The sequence below is a fragment of the Oncorhynchus mykiss genome, chromosome 13 (assembly GCF_013265735.2).
Source record: "Oncorhynchus mykiss isolate Arlee chromosome 13, USDA_OmykA_1.1, whole genome shotgun sequence".
Classification (NCBI taxonomy): domain Eukaryota; kingdom Metazoa; phylum Chordata; class Actinopteri; order Salmoniformes; family Salmonidae; genus Oncorhynchus; species Oncorhynchus mykiss.
The window spans coordinates 10,889,830-10,904,314 of NC_048577.1; the positions used below are offsets into that span (position 1 = coordinate 10,889,830).

Below are 14,485 nucleotides of genomic sequence, written 5' to 3' on the forward strand. Positions count from 1 at the left end.
GAGATTGATTAGAGTTGAAATTAGCATAAGAAAACAGCGAAGTGGTGGTCCAGTAAAATACTTTAAGGGATACGAGATGGGCTGTGTCTCAATGTCATCCTTGTACTGTCTGGGGCTAGGGGTTGAGCTGGGACTGGGCCCTTTGGGTCTAGGGGTTGAGTTGGGACTGGGCCCTTTGGGTCTAGGGGTTGAGTTGGGCTCTTTGGATCGAGGAAAGTGTATAGGGGTAGGGGTTGAGTTGGGACTGGGCCTGTGGGTCTAGGAAAGTGTCTAGGGATAGGGGATGAGTTGGGACTGGGCCCTTTGGGTCTAGGGGTTGAGTTGGGACTGGGCCCTTTGGGTCTAGGGGATGAGTTGGGACTGGGCCCTTTGGGTCTAGGGGTTGAGTTGGGACTGGGCCTGTGGGTCTAGGTAAGTGTCTAGGGGTAGGGGTTGAGTTGGGACTGGGCCTGTGGGTCTAGGGGTTGAGTTAGGACAGGGCCTGTGGGCCTAGGGAAGTGTCTAGGGGTAGGGGTTGAGTTGGCACTGGGCCTGTGGGTCTAGGGGTTGAGTTGGGACTTGGCCTGTGGGTCTAGGGAAGTGTCTAGGGGTTGAGTTGGGACTGGGCCTGTTGGTCTAGGGAAGTGTCTAGGGGTTGAGTTGGGACTGGGCCTGTTGGTCTAGGAGTCAGTGCAATTACTTTATTTGGATCTAAGGGTAGATGTTAGGTCATTAGAAGTTTATTTAAGACAGGGCTTGAGGGTCTAGGAGTAGGTGCTTGGTCACTAGGAGTTAATTTAATACATGACTTGGGGGTCTAGGGTAGGTGCTACAGTAGGTCTCTAGTAGTTGATTAAAGACCAGTCTTCGGGGTCTAGGAGCAGGTGCTTGGTCGCTAGTAGTTGATTAAAGACAAGGCCTATGGGCGTTACCAGTGGCGATGTCGAAACAGGTGGTGTGGAACTTTCCCATGTAGAACTCAAGGCCGATGATGGCGAACATCAGAATGGCCACAAAGAGAAGCAGTCCGATCTGCAGCAGGGGGATCATAGCCTTCATGATGGACTTGAGTACCACCTGCAGGCCTGGAGGACACAGTGCAGATGGTCAGAGATGGACAGAGAGAAAGCAAGAGAGAGCAGAGAAAAGAGAGGAGACAGAGTGAGTGATGTCCATAGGGGTCCCCATACTTACTGGGAATCCCTGACACCAACTTAAGTGGTCGCAGAACCCTGACTGCTCTCAGTGTCCGCAGGTCAAATTCGGAGCCAACCGCCGACAAGATACTAAGGAGAGAGGGAAGAAAAGAAAGAGAAAGAGAGAGAATTAGAAAAGGAGAAGAAACAGTGGACACAGTGGAAACAGTAGCAACAGTGGAGACAGTAGAAACAGTGGAAACAGTAGAAACAGTGGAGACAGTAAAAACAGTAGAAACAGTGGAAACAGTCAAAACAGTAGAAACAGTAGAATCAGTGGAAAACAGTAGAAACAGTGGAGACAGTAGAAACAGTAGAAAACAGTATAAATAGTGTAGACCGTGGAAACAGTGGAAACAGTAGAAACAGTATAAACAGTGGAGACAGTATAAACAGTGGAAAACAGTAGAAACAGTGAAAACAGTGGAAAACAGTAGAAACAGTAAAAGCAGTAGAAACAGTGGAAACAGTGGAAAACAGTATAAACAGTGGAAACAGTGGAAAAACAGTAGAAACAGTGGAGACAGTAGAAACAGTAGAAACAGTGGAGACAGTGGAAACAGTGTAAAACAGTAGAGACAGTAGAAACAGTAGGAGCATTAGAAACAGTGGAAAACAGTGTAGACAGTGGAAACAGTGTAAAACAGTAGAAACAGTAGAAACCGTGGAGACGGTAGAAACAGTGGAAACAGTAGAAACAGTAGAAACAGTAAGGACAGTAGAAACAGTGGAGATAGTAGAAACAGTAGAAACAGTAGAAACAGTGGAGACAGTAGAACAGTAGGAACAGTGGAGACAGTAGAAACAGTAGAAACAGTAGGAACAGTAGAGACAGTAGAAACAGTAGGAACAGTAGAAATAGTAGAAACCGTGGAGACAGTAGAAACAGTAGGAACAGTAGAAATAGTAGAAACCGTGGAGACAGTAGAAACAGTAGAAACAGTAGAAACCGTGGAGACAGTAGAAACAGAAGAAATAGTAGAAACCGTGGAGACAGTAGAAACAGAAGAAACAGTAGAAACAGTGGAAACATTAGATACAGTAGAAACAGTAGAGACAGTAGAAACAGTAGGAACAGTAGAAATAGTAGAAACCGTGGAGACAGTAGAAACAGTAGAAACAGTAGAAACCGTGGAGACAGTAGAAACAGAAGAAATAGTAGAAACCGTGGAGACAGTAGAAACAGAAGAAACAGTAGAAACAGTGGAAACATTAGATACAGTAGAAACAGTAGAGACAGTAGAAACAGTAGGAACAGTAGAAATAGTAGAAACCGTGGAGACAGTAGAAACAGTAGAAACAGTAGAAACAGAAGAAACAGTAGAAACAGAAGAAACATTAGAAACCGTGGAGACAGTAGAAACAGAAGAAACAGTAGAAACAGTGGAAACATTAGATACAGTAGAAACAGTAGAGACAGTAGAAACAGTAGGAACAGTAGAAATAGTAGAAACCGTGGAGACAGTAGAAACAGTAGAAACAGTAGAAACCGTGGAGACAGTAGAAACAGAAGAAATAGTAGAAACCGTGGAGACAGTAGAAACAGAAGAAACAGTAGAAACAGTGGAAACATTAGATACAGTAGAAACAGTAGAGACAGTAGAAACAGTAGGAACAGTAGAAATAGTAGAAACCGTGGAGACAGTAGAAACAGTAGAAACAGTAGAAACAGAAGAAACAGTAGAAACAGAAGAAACAGTAGAAACCGTGGAGACAGTAGAAACAGAAGAAACAGTAGAAACAGTGGAAACATTAGATACAGTAGAAACAGTAGAGACAGTAGAAACAGAAGAAACAGTAGAAACAGTGGAAACATTAGATACAGTAGAAACAGTAGAGACAGTAGAAACAGAAGAAACAGTAGAAACAGTGGAAACATTAGATACAGTAGAAACAGTAGAGACAGTAGAAACAGAAGAAACAGTAGAAACAGTAGAAACCGCGGAGACAGTAGAAACAGAAGAAACAGTAGAAACCGTGGAGACAGTAGAAACAGAAGAAACAGTAGAAACCGTGGAGACAGTAGAAACAGAAGAAACAGTAGAAACCGTGGAGACAGTAGAAACAGAAGAAACATTAGAAACCGTGGAGACAGTAGAACAGTAGGAACAGTGGAGACAGTAGAAACAGTAGATACAGTAGAAACAGTAGAGACAGTAGAAACAGTAGGAACAGTAGAAACCGTGGAGACAGTAGAAACAGAAGAAACAGTAGAAACCGTGGAGACAGTAGAAACAGAAGAAACATTAGAAACCGTGGAGACAGTAGAACAGTAGGAACAGTGGAGACAGTAGAAACAGTAGATACAGTAGAAACAGTAGAGACAGTAGAAACAGTAGGAACAGTAGAAATAGTAGAAACCGCGGAGACAGTAGAAACAGAAGAAACAGTAGAAACCGTGGAGACAGTAGAAACAGAAGAAACATTAGAAACCGTGGAGACAGTAGAAACAGAAGAAACAGTAGAAACCGTGGAGACAGTAGAAACAGAAGAAACATTAGAAACCGTGGAGACAGTAGAAACAGAAGAAACAGTAGAAACCGTGGAGACAGTAGAAACAGAAGAAACAGTAGGAACAGTAGCCCTAACCCGTTCCATTTCAGCAGAAAACAAACAGTATTTGCGGTATAAAAAGTCATAAAAAGCACAGGAACACACGCATGACATGATTGGTCAGTGCTGTCTGGGATCCTTGGGATGTCCCTACCCTAAACCCTGGCCTTAAACCTTACCCTAACCATATCCACAACCCTTACCTAACCCCAACCGTACCCTTTACCAACTGGGGTAGGGACATCCCAAGGATTCCGGATAGTACGGACCTGACATGATCTCACACACATCTCCATAGTAACGTGATCCACATGAGTCATGTGTGTAGTGTCACACCACCATGGTCACTGTGACTGGTCTATATGACCTCTCTTTTAAAGGCTGCCTGGGTCGGTGTGAAGTGATCAACTAGTCTCCCCCTCTCCCTCTCCCTCTCTCCCCCTCTCCCCCTCCCTCTCTCCCTCAGTTCCATCTCTCTGACAGTCAGCCTCTCTGTACATCAGACCAGGAGGACTTGGTGCTGGTTAGTGCAGGTTCCCCATCACACACAAGACATGGGTAACTTGTGTGATGGAGGGTAACGTGTGTGATGGAGAATCACAGAGAGAGAGAGGAAAAACACAGAGAAGGAGAGAGGTGGGGTTGGGATATGCAGCTTCTATAATTCACTCAGCGTAAGAGAGTTGTATTATAACAACTGACGCAACACAGACAGAAAGTGGTCGGTCTGAGACAGTTCCTCCCAAACGCTCTTTAAAAAACACGAGGTCAGGTTTTGGCCCCTCTCCTCTTCCTCCTCCTCCCTTTCTGCACCAGACTCATTTCACTAAGAGCCCCATTCATTAACAAGTATAATATATCTGGCCAGAACAGTCCTTCTCTCAATGGGGTTTGAACTGTGTGTGTGTGTGTGTGTGTGTGTGTGTGTGTGTGTGTGTGTGTGTGTGTGTGTGTGTGTGTGTGTGTACGCGTCCGTCCATGTGCGTGCCAGACCAGTCATTCACTCAATAGGGTTTTAACAGGACTGCTGGCGAGAGCAACTGAGGAAGGCAGAAACTAAACTATTCACCCCAAGGAGAGGACCAATCATGGGATTGAGAGATGGATGAATGGATAGAGGGATATATATAGGGTTGAAGGGAGGGACGGATGGAGTTGGCTGGTGTTGAATGATTCCTTCTCCACTTATTTACCTCATTCTCTCTCTCTCCCTCTCTCTTTCTCTCTCTCTCTCTCTCTCTCTCTCCTTCCTTCCTTCCTTCCTTCCTTCCTTCCTTCCTTCCTTCCTTCCTTCCTTCCTTCCTTCCTTCCTTCCTTCCTTCCTTCCTTCCACACACGTCTCTCCAAAACGTCTCAATAGTCTCAACCATTGTATATTTACATAACTGTTCTATATTCTGTAAAGACAGACAGTAAGGGCAAAAACTAAAACGGGCTTGGAAACCCTGTCCGACGGCAACTGCATGTACACGCATCCACCACTAGAGGGGGCAACCACTGTGTCTAGTAGGGACCACACTGAATGAAACCAGGGCAGCAATGGAGGAGTGAGAGAGATGGAAGAGGAGAATGGAGGGATGGGTGAGTGAGAGTGAGAGTGAAGAGGAGAAAATAGGAAATTGACAGAAGCTACAGAAAGGATGACATGTGGAAGGGGGAGGAGCCACTTTGGGGGAGGAGAGGAATAGAAAGAGGAGGAGGAGAAAAGGAAAGGAGGGAAAGGAAAGGAGTGAGGAACAAATAAAGGAGAGATGAAAGAGGAGGAAGATGGAGGTAAAATAGGGACGATGCCCATCAGAGATAGAGATTGAAAAGCAGTGTTACTGCTCTGTGTGACTAGAGAGAGACAATCTGCTATATAATCCTACAGAGATACCCTAGAGAGAGAGAGATAGAGAAAGAGGGATAGAGAAAGGAGAGAGATGGAGGGAAAGAGAGAGAGAGGCAGGGTGTGTGTGAGGAAGAGAGAGAATGTGAGAGAGGCGATGGTGTCTGTGTGACTGGGTGAGATGGAGGGAGGGAGAAGAGGGAGGTATGGTAGAGTGGCGAGGGATTCACACGGAGGAGAGGTGTGTGGAGAGTGCTGACAGGGCCACTCTACTGGGGAACACCTGTCTATCAACCTGCAGACACACACACACACACACACACACACACACACACACACACACACACACACACACACACACACACACACACACACACATAACTAGAACCCAAAGACATAGCCATTATTATGAGCCGCCCTCCCCTCAGCAGCCTCCACTGTGTACGAACGGTATGTCTTCAGTAAAACAGAGAAGGAGAGGGAGGCCAGAAAAGAAGAGACTGTCAACTGCCTGCTAGATTTTGCAGTGAGTCAGCGTGAATGTACTGAAACCAATGTGGTTGCACACTGAGTATATCAAACATGCTCATTCCATGACAGACTGACCAGGTGAATCCAGGTGAAAGCTATGATCCCTTATTGATGTTAGTAAAGCCACTTCAATCAGTGTAGATGAAGGGGAGGATACAGGTTATAGAAGGATGTTTAAGCCTTGAGACAAGTGAGACATGGATTGTGTATGTGTGTCTTTCAGAGGGTGAATGGACAAGACAAAACATTGAACTGTCTTTGAACAGGGTATGGTAGTAGGTGTCTTTGAACAGGGTATGGTAGTAGGTGTCTTTGAACAGGGTATGGTAGTAGGTGTCTTTGAACAGGGTATGGTAGTAGGTGTCTTTGAACAGGGTATGGTAGTAGGTGTCTTTGAACAGGGTATGGTAGTAGGTGTCTTTGAACAGGGTATGGTAGTAGGTGTCTTTGAACAGGGTATGGTAGTAGGTGTCTTTGAACAGGGTAGGGTAGTAGGTGTCTTTGAACAGGGTAGGGTAGTAGGTGTCTTTGAACGGGGTATGGTAGTAGGTGTCTTTGAACAGGGTATGGTAGTAGGTGTCTTTGAACAGGGTATGGTAGTAGGTGTCTTTGAACGGGGTATGGTAGTAGGTGTCTTTGAACAGGGTATGGTAGTAGGTGTCTTTGAACGGGGTATGGTAGTAGGTGTCTTTGAACGGGGTATGGTAGTAGGTGACTTTGAACAGGGTAGGGTAGTAGGTGTCTTTGAACGGGGTATGGTAGTAGGTGTCTTTGAACAGGGTATGGTAGTAGGTGTCTTTGAACGGGGTATGGTAGTAGGTGTCTTTGAACAGGGTTTGGTAGTAGGTGTCTTTGAACAGGGTATGGTAGTAGGTGTCTTTGAACAGGGTATGGTAGTAGGTGTCTTTGAACGGGGTATGGTAGTAGGTGTCTTTGAACAGGGTATGGTAGTAGGTGTCTTTGAACAGGGTTTGGTAGTAGGTGTCTTTGAACAGGGTAGGGTAGTAGGTGTCTTTGAACAGGGTATGGTAGTAGGTGTCTTTGAACGGGGTATGGTAGTAGGTGACTTTGAACAGGGTTTGGTAGTAGGTGCCAGGTGCCCTAATTTGTGTCAAGAACTGCAACAATGCTGGGTTTTTCACTCTCAACAGTTTCCCGTGTGTATCAAGAATGGTCCACCACCCAGAGAACATCCAGCCAACTTAACACAAGTGTGGGAAGCATTGGAGTCAACATGGGCCAGCATCCCTGTGGAACGCTTTCAACACCTTGTAGAGTCCATGTCCCAACGAATTGAGGCTGTTCTGAGGGTGCAACTCAATATTAGGAAGGTGTTCCTAATGTTTGGTAAAGTCAGTGTACATGCACAGTCCTGTGTATGAAGGGTATGTCTATACATTACAGTAAGAGAGAGAGAGAGAGAGAGAGAGAAATGAAGAGAAAATCAACTGCCTGATAGAAGCGTGTCAGCGTGAACGTTCTCCAACCAACATCACAGTGTGTACTCACCCAGACAGATACAGACTACTGTATGTTCACAACCCAACGCCTCAACTAAGACAAACATGATGAAGAAGATGATGATGAGGAAGATGGTGGAGGTCTCTCCCCGTTCCCCGAATCGCCATGGCAACCGATGATTCCTCTTTTTTTCGGGAAGTATCCCCGGTTACCGAACTGCTCTCATTCATAACCATTGCCGTGGCAACGGAGCCCTCATTCATTGATGGAATCTCGGCATTGCCGTGGCAACGAGGCGGGTAGAGGGTCTCCTAGCGATTGTTTGACTCTTTTTTGAGGTGTGGGTTCTCTGCACTGCTACACACTGAGCAAACACACACACGCACACACATACGCTACACACACCATAAATGTACATGCTTTCAAACACAGACACACAAACACACAGTCTTATCTAGTATGTGATGTACAGTAGTGTGTGGACACACAAACACACAGTCTTATCTAGTATGTGATGTACAGTAGTGTGTGGACACACAAACACACAGTCTTATCTAGTATGTGATGTACAGTAGTGTGTGGACACACAAACACACAGTCTTATCTAGTATGTGATGTACAGTAGTGTGTGGACACACAAACACACAGTCTTATCTAGTATGTGATGTACAGTAGTGTGTGGGTATGTGTGGTGTAAAACATCATATTAACATACAGGAGCAAAGGAATCTGGGTCAGATATACTCTGTGTATTTCTTCTTATACATTCCTGTGTGTGTGTGTGTGTGTGTGTGTCTGTGTGTGAAAGAATGTACGTATATGGTGTGTATAGCATGAGTGTGTCTGTATGTGTGTGTGTGTGTGTGTGTGTGTGTGTGTGTGTGTGTGTGTGTCTGTGTGTGTGTGTGTGTGTGTGTGTGTGTGTGAAAGAATGTACGCATATGGTGTGTATAGCATGAGTGTGTCTGTATGTGTGTATCTGAAAACCATGTGGGAGTGCCATGTGTTAGCTCAGTGTGAGCTCCTGTCCACTCCCTATAGCCCCTCACACACACACACACACACACACACACACACACACACACACACACACACACACACACACACACACACACACACACACACACACACACACACACACACAGACCAACAAAATGTGAAAATCTGAAATTAAGTCAAATATTGAACAGTTAAAACCATCTAAAAATATACTGTTCAAATCCACAATGCTATTTTTCTTACAACCTGCAACAATAAGCCACCCACTATGTGGCTATGGCACACCTTCCCTTTACAACCATTATGTCACCGGTCAACCCCGCTTTTCACAGTAGACATGGTACGCCCCAATCACTTTCCATTATTGGAAGAGTCTACTTGCTCAGCTGAAGGGGGTTGAGGGATGATAATGGCTACATCACCTTCCCACCTAGTTTATCACAAACACTCTATTGCTATACTCTCAACATCTCTCTCCCTCTCTATTCCCTTTCCACTGTCTCTGTCCTCTCCTCTCTCCTTCTCTGAACATCTCTCTCTATTCCCTTTCCACTGTCTCTGTCCTCTCCTCTCTCCTTCTCTGAACATCTCTCCCTCTCTATTTCCTTTCCACTGTCTCTGTCCTCTCCTCTCTCCTTCTCTGGACATCTCTCTCCCTCTCTATTCCCTTTCCACTGTCTCTGTCCTCTCCTCTCTCCTTCTCTGAACATCTCTCCCTCTCTATTCCCTTTCCACTGTCTCTGTCCTCTCCTCTCTCCTTCTCTGAACATCTCTCCCTCTCTATTCCCTTTCCACTGTCTCTGTCCTCTCCTCTCTCCTTCTCTGAACATCTCTCCCTCTATTCCCTTTCCACTGTCTCTGTCCTCTCCTCTCTCCTTCTCTGAACATCTCTCCCTTTCTCTCGTCCTATATTGCTCTCTCTCTCTCTCCAGTGCTAACACTCAGCTGATGGACCCACTGGCTCCATCCAGTCACCCCATCCCTCCTCCCCTCTAGCCATCCAGTCCAGTCACCCCCTCCCTCCTCCCCTCTAGCCATCCAGTCCAGTCACCCCCTCCCTCCTCCCCTCTAGCCATCCAGTCCAGTCACCCCCTCCCTCCTCCCCTCTAGCCATCCAGTCCAGTCACCCCCTCCCTCCTCATCTCTAGCCATCCAGTCCAGTCACCCCCTCCCTCCTCCCCTCTAGAGAGCCAGTCCAGTCACCCCCTCCCTCCTCATCTCCAGCCATCCAGTCCAGTCACCCCCTCCCTCCTCCCCTCTAGAGATCCAGTCCAGTCACCCCCTCCCTCCTCCCCTCTAGCCATCCAGTCCAGTCACCCCCTCCCTCCTCAACTCTAGCCATCCAGTCCAGTCACCCCACCCCACTCCTCCCCTCTAGCCATCCAGTCCAGTAACCCCCTCCCTCCTCATCTCTATCCATCCAGTCCAGTCACCCCACCCCTCCTCCCCTCTAGCCATCCAGTCGAGTCACCCCCCCACTCCTCCCCTCTAGCCATCCAGTCCAGTCACCCCCTTTAGTCATCCAGTCCAGTCACCCCCTCTCTCCTCCCCTCTAGCCATCCAGTCCAGTCACCCCCTCTAACCACCCAGTCCAGTCACGCTCTCCCTACCTTCCTCTCTCCCTCCTCCCATCCTTCCTTCCCTTGTCCATCCCCCGCTCACCACAGTATCTCTACATCCTTCCTCCACCTGCCCACTCACTCACTCTCTCTCCATCTCTCCTTTCCCTCTTTTTATCTCTCCCTTGCTTCCTTGCCTCCTCCAGTCTGCCAATCCTCCAGACCAGTCAGGCGAAGGGAGGATGAAGGAGAGAGCAGTAAAAGGAGGGATGAATGCTTCCTCCTGGTTATGTCCAACTCATTCATCTCTCTCTCTCTCTCTCATCTGTGACCAGCTGTCCCTCTCTCCTTTCTCGCCACCTTGTCCCCACTCCATCCTTTGGCCTTTTCTCTCTCCTGCCCTCACATTCCCCCTCTCTCTCCTCTACACTCCCTCCTTCTTTCGAATCCCTCCCTCATCCCTCTCTCCCCCTCTCCCTGGCTAGCTGATCCTCCACCTGTTTCTCTGTGGGGACCAGCGTGTGATCTGGCATTCGCAAGGACATTAGCTACTCAATGAGTGTGTTTGTGTGTGTGTGTGTAGGTGTGCATGCTCTATCCTGTGTGTGTGTGTGTGCGCGCACACTTTATCCTGTATGTGAATGTGTGAATGTGTGTGTGTGTGTGTGTGTGTGTGTGGTGTGTGTGTGTTTGGTGTTTGTGTGTATGTGTGGTGTGTGTGTCTACGTGTGTTGTGTGTGTGTGTGTTTGTCCTATAGGGTAGGTACAGTGTCCTAGTGTTTAGCAGAGAGTCAGGCCTCTAAATGACTGCAGGCTTATAATGATAATGGAAGTGATGGCAGCGGGACAATATTCACACGGGTACCACTTCTCTCTCTCCTCCCTCTCTCTCTGTCACTCTCTTCCTCCCTGCCTCTCTCTGCCAGCTCTCTCCTTCTCTCACTCCTCCCTCTCTCTCTGTCTCTCTCTCTTCCTCCCAGCCTCTCTCTGCCAGCTTTCTCCTTCTCTCTCTTCTCCCTCGCTCTCTGTCGCTCTCCCTCCCTACCTCTCTCTCTCTTCTCTGCCTCTCTTCCTATCTATCTCTCTATCCTTCCGTCTTCCTCTCTCTCTTTTTCTCCTCTCGCTATCCCCCTCTCTCCTTCACATATCCTTTCTCAAATACTGTACATGCAGACTTTGTTTATCTCTCTCTCTCCCATACAGTACATTTCAGCTTTCCAGACGACCTCCCTTCCTTCCTGTTGGTATCTCTGAAGTCCGACTGTGTTAACATCAGTTGAAATGTTTCTGTTGCTAAGCATCATTAAAATCACATTGGTTTTTTTTTAAATGGAGAGGGGACAAACATACACTTTCTTTTCTTAGCTCTGACCCAGTTGCAGCAGAGGACAGGACACTGGCTACTGTAAATGGGTTATAAATGGGTTATGAATGTGCAATGTATGGGTTATGAATGTGCTATGTATGGGTTATGAATGTGCAATGTATGGGTTATGAATGTGCTATGTATGGGTTATGAATGTGCCATGAATGTGTTATGTATGGGTTATGAATGTGTTATGTATGGGTTATGAATATGCAATGTATGGGTTATGAATGTGCTATGTATGGGTTATGAATGTGTTATGTATGGGTTATGAATGTGCAATGTATGGGTTATGAATGTGCTATGTATGGGTTATGAATGTGCCATGAATGTGTAATGTATGGGTTATACATTTTCCATTAATATGTTATGTATGGGTTATGAATGTGCTATGTATGGGTTATGAATGTGCTATGTATGGGTTATGAATGTGCTATGTATGGGTTATGAATGGGAAGGTCCTTCCCTGTTTCAGCCTGACAATGCCCCTGTGCACAAAGCGAGGTCCATACAGAAATTGTTTGTCGAGAATAGTGTGGAAGAACTTGACTGGCCTGGACAGAGCCCTGACCTCAACCACATCGAACACCTTTGGGATGAATTGTAACACGACTGCGAGCCAGGCCTAATCGCCCAACATCAGTACCTGACCTCACTAATGCGCTTGTGGCTGAATGGAAGCAAGTTCCCGCAGCAATGTTCCAACATCTAGTGGAAAGCCTTCCCAGAAGAGTGGAGGTTGTTTCAGCAGCAAAGGGGACACCAACTCCTTATTAATGCCCATGATTTTGGAATGAGATGTTCGATGGGCAGGTGTCCACATACTTTTGTTCATGTAGTGTAGGACCATCTGACCTAGTTGCAGAAGAGGACAGAACACTAGCTACATGCATACGCACTGCTTACGAATGTGTTATGTGTTGGTTATGAATATGTTATGAAGTCCTTATATAGCCTTTAGGTGTTACCATCTGACCACGCTGCAGCAGTAGAGGACACTAGCTACTGTAAACGACTACATTAGACAGCTCCATGACTTACATACTGCCTATGTACACTACCATTCAAAAGTTTGGGGTCACTTAGAAATGTCCTTGTTTTTGAAAGAAAAGCAAATTTTTTGTCTGTTAAAATAACATCAAATTGATCAGAAATACAGTGTAGACATTGTTAATGTTGTAAATGACTATTGTAGCTGGAAACGGCAGATTTTTAATGGAATATCTACATAGGCGTACAGAGGCCAATTATCAGCAACCATCACTCCTGTGTTCCAATGGCACGTTATTTTAGCTAATCCAAGTTGATCACTTTAAAAGGCTAATTGATCATTAGAAAACCCTTTTGCAATTATGTTAGCACAGCTGAAAACTGTTATTCTGATTATAGTTTTAACTGTCCTTCTTTAGACTAGTTGAGTATCTGGAGCATCAGCCTTTGTGGGTTCGATTACAGGTTCAAAATGGCCAGAAACAAAGACCTTTCTTCTGAAACTCATCAGTCTATTCTTTTTCTGAGAAATGAAGGCTATTCCATGTGATAAATTGCCAAGAAACGGAAGATCTCGTTCAACGCTGTGTACTTCTCCATTCACAGAACAGAGCAAACTGGCTCTAACCAGAATAGAAAGAGGAGTGAGAGATCCCGGTGCACAACTGAGCAAGAGGACAAGTACATTAGTGTGTCTAGTTTGAGAAACAGAAGCAGAAACAGAAGTACCCGCAAAACACCAGTCTCAACGTCAACAGTGAAGAGGCGACTCCGGGATGCTGGCCTTCTATGCAGTGTTCCTCTCCCCAGTGTCTGTGTTATTTTGCCCATCTTAATCTTTTATTTTTATTGGCCAGTCTGAGATATGACTTTTTCTTTGCAACTCTACCTAGAAGGCCAGCCTCCCGGAGTCACCTCTTCACTGTTGACATTGAGGCTGGTGTTTTGCGGGTATTATTCAATTAGCCATTTACAGCTACAATAGTCATTTACAACATTAACAATGTCTACACTGTATTTCTGATCAATTTGATGTTATTTTGAATGGACAAACAATTTGCTTTTCTTTCAAAAACAAGGACATTTCTAAGTGACCCCAAACTTTTGAACTGTACTGTAACTTTCATTTAGTCTTTCCTCATTCCGACTTCACTGCAGTAAAGGTCAAGACACTAGCTGAATGCATACATACTGCTTATGAATGTGTTATGCATGAGTTATGAATGTGTCATGAAGCCCTTATGTAGTCATTAGGTTCAGCCAGCTACAGCAGAGGACAGGACACTTAGCTACATTACATTGTGACATCACAATGGAGGTTACGTTCTAAACCAATGCAATGTTGACTGACATGAATACTAAACAGGCAGGAGAATACACTTCCTCCTTCTCGCTATCTCTCCCTCCCTTTCTCTCTCTTTCTCTCTCTCTCTTTATCTATCATTCTCACTCTGTATCTACCTCTCTCTTTGTCTCTCGCTCTGTCACTCTCTCTCTACTTCTCCATGTCTCTCTTTCCCATGTGTGTGCCAAGAATGAAGTCACCACACACTGATACACACACACACACACACACACACACACACACACACACACACACACACACACACACACACACACACACACACACACACGTCTCACATGGCCGCAGTGGCAGACTCAGTCACGACTCGCAGTGCAGACACACACAAAGAGATACGAAGCCTTCAGTATATCACTCATCACTGTTAGCTCAACACACACACACACACACACACACACACACACACACACACACGCCACACCACACACACACACACACACACACACACACACACACACACACACACACACACACACACACACACACACACACACACACACACACACACACACACACTCTCAACAATTTCAACCCCAACACCTTGTGTGTGTCTATTTGTATGTAATAGACAATGTGTGTGTCACATTTGCGTTTGCATCTTGTAGCGTGTGTGTGTGTATGTGTGTGTGTGTGTGTGTGTGTGTGTGTGTGTGTGTGTGT

At 45.9% G+C, this 14,485-nt stretch overlaps 1 protein-coding gene across 1 annotated transcript in view; it reads right to left on the reverse strand.

Moving 5' to 3' along the window:
• The window catches only part of LOC110494931 (voltage-dependent P/Q-type calcium channel subunit alpha-1A), a 133,202-nt gene that overhangs the window by 109,489 nt on the left and 9,228 nt on the right, over positions 1 to 14,485 (reverse strand). Inside the window, exons 3-4 of the mRNA XM_036942587.1 lie at positions 1,174 to 1,265; positions 912 to 1,064 (exon numbers count right to left, since the gene is read on the reverse strand). Coding sequence (XP_036798482.1) covers positions 912 to 1,064; positions 1,174 to 1,265 — 245 coding nt within the window. The remainder of the gene's footprint in view (positions 1 to 911; positions 1,065 to 1,173; positions 1,266 to 14,485) is intronic.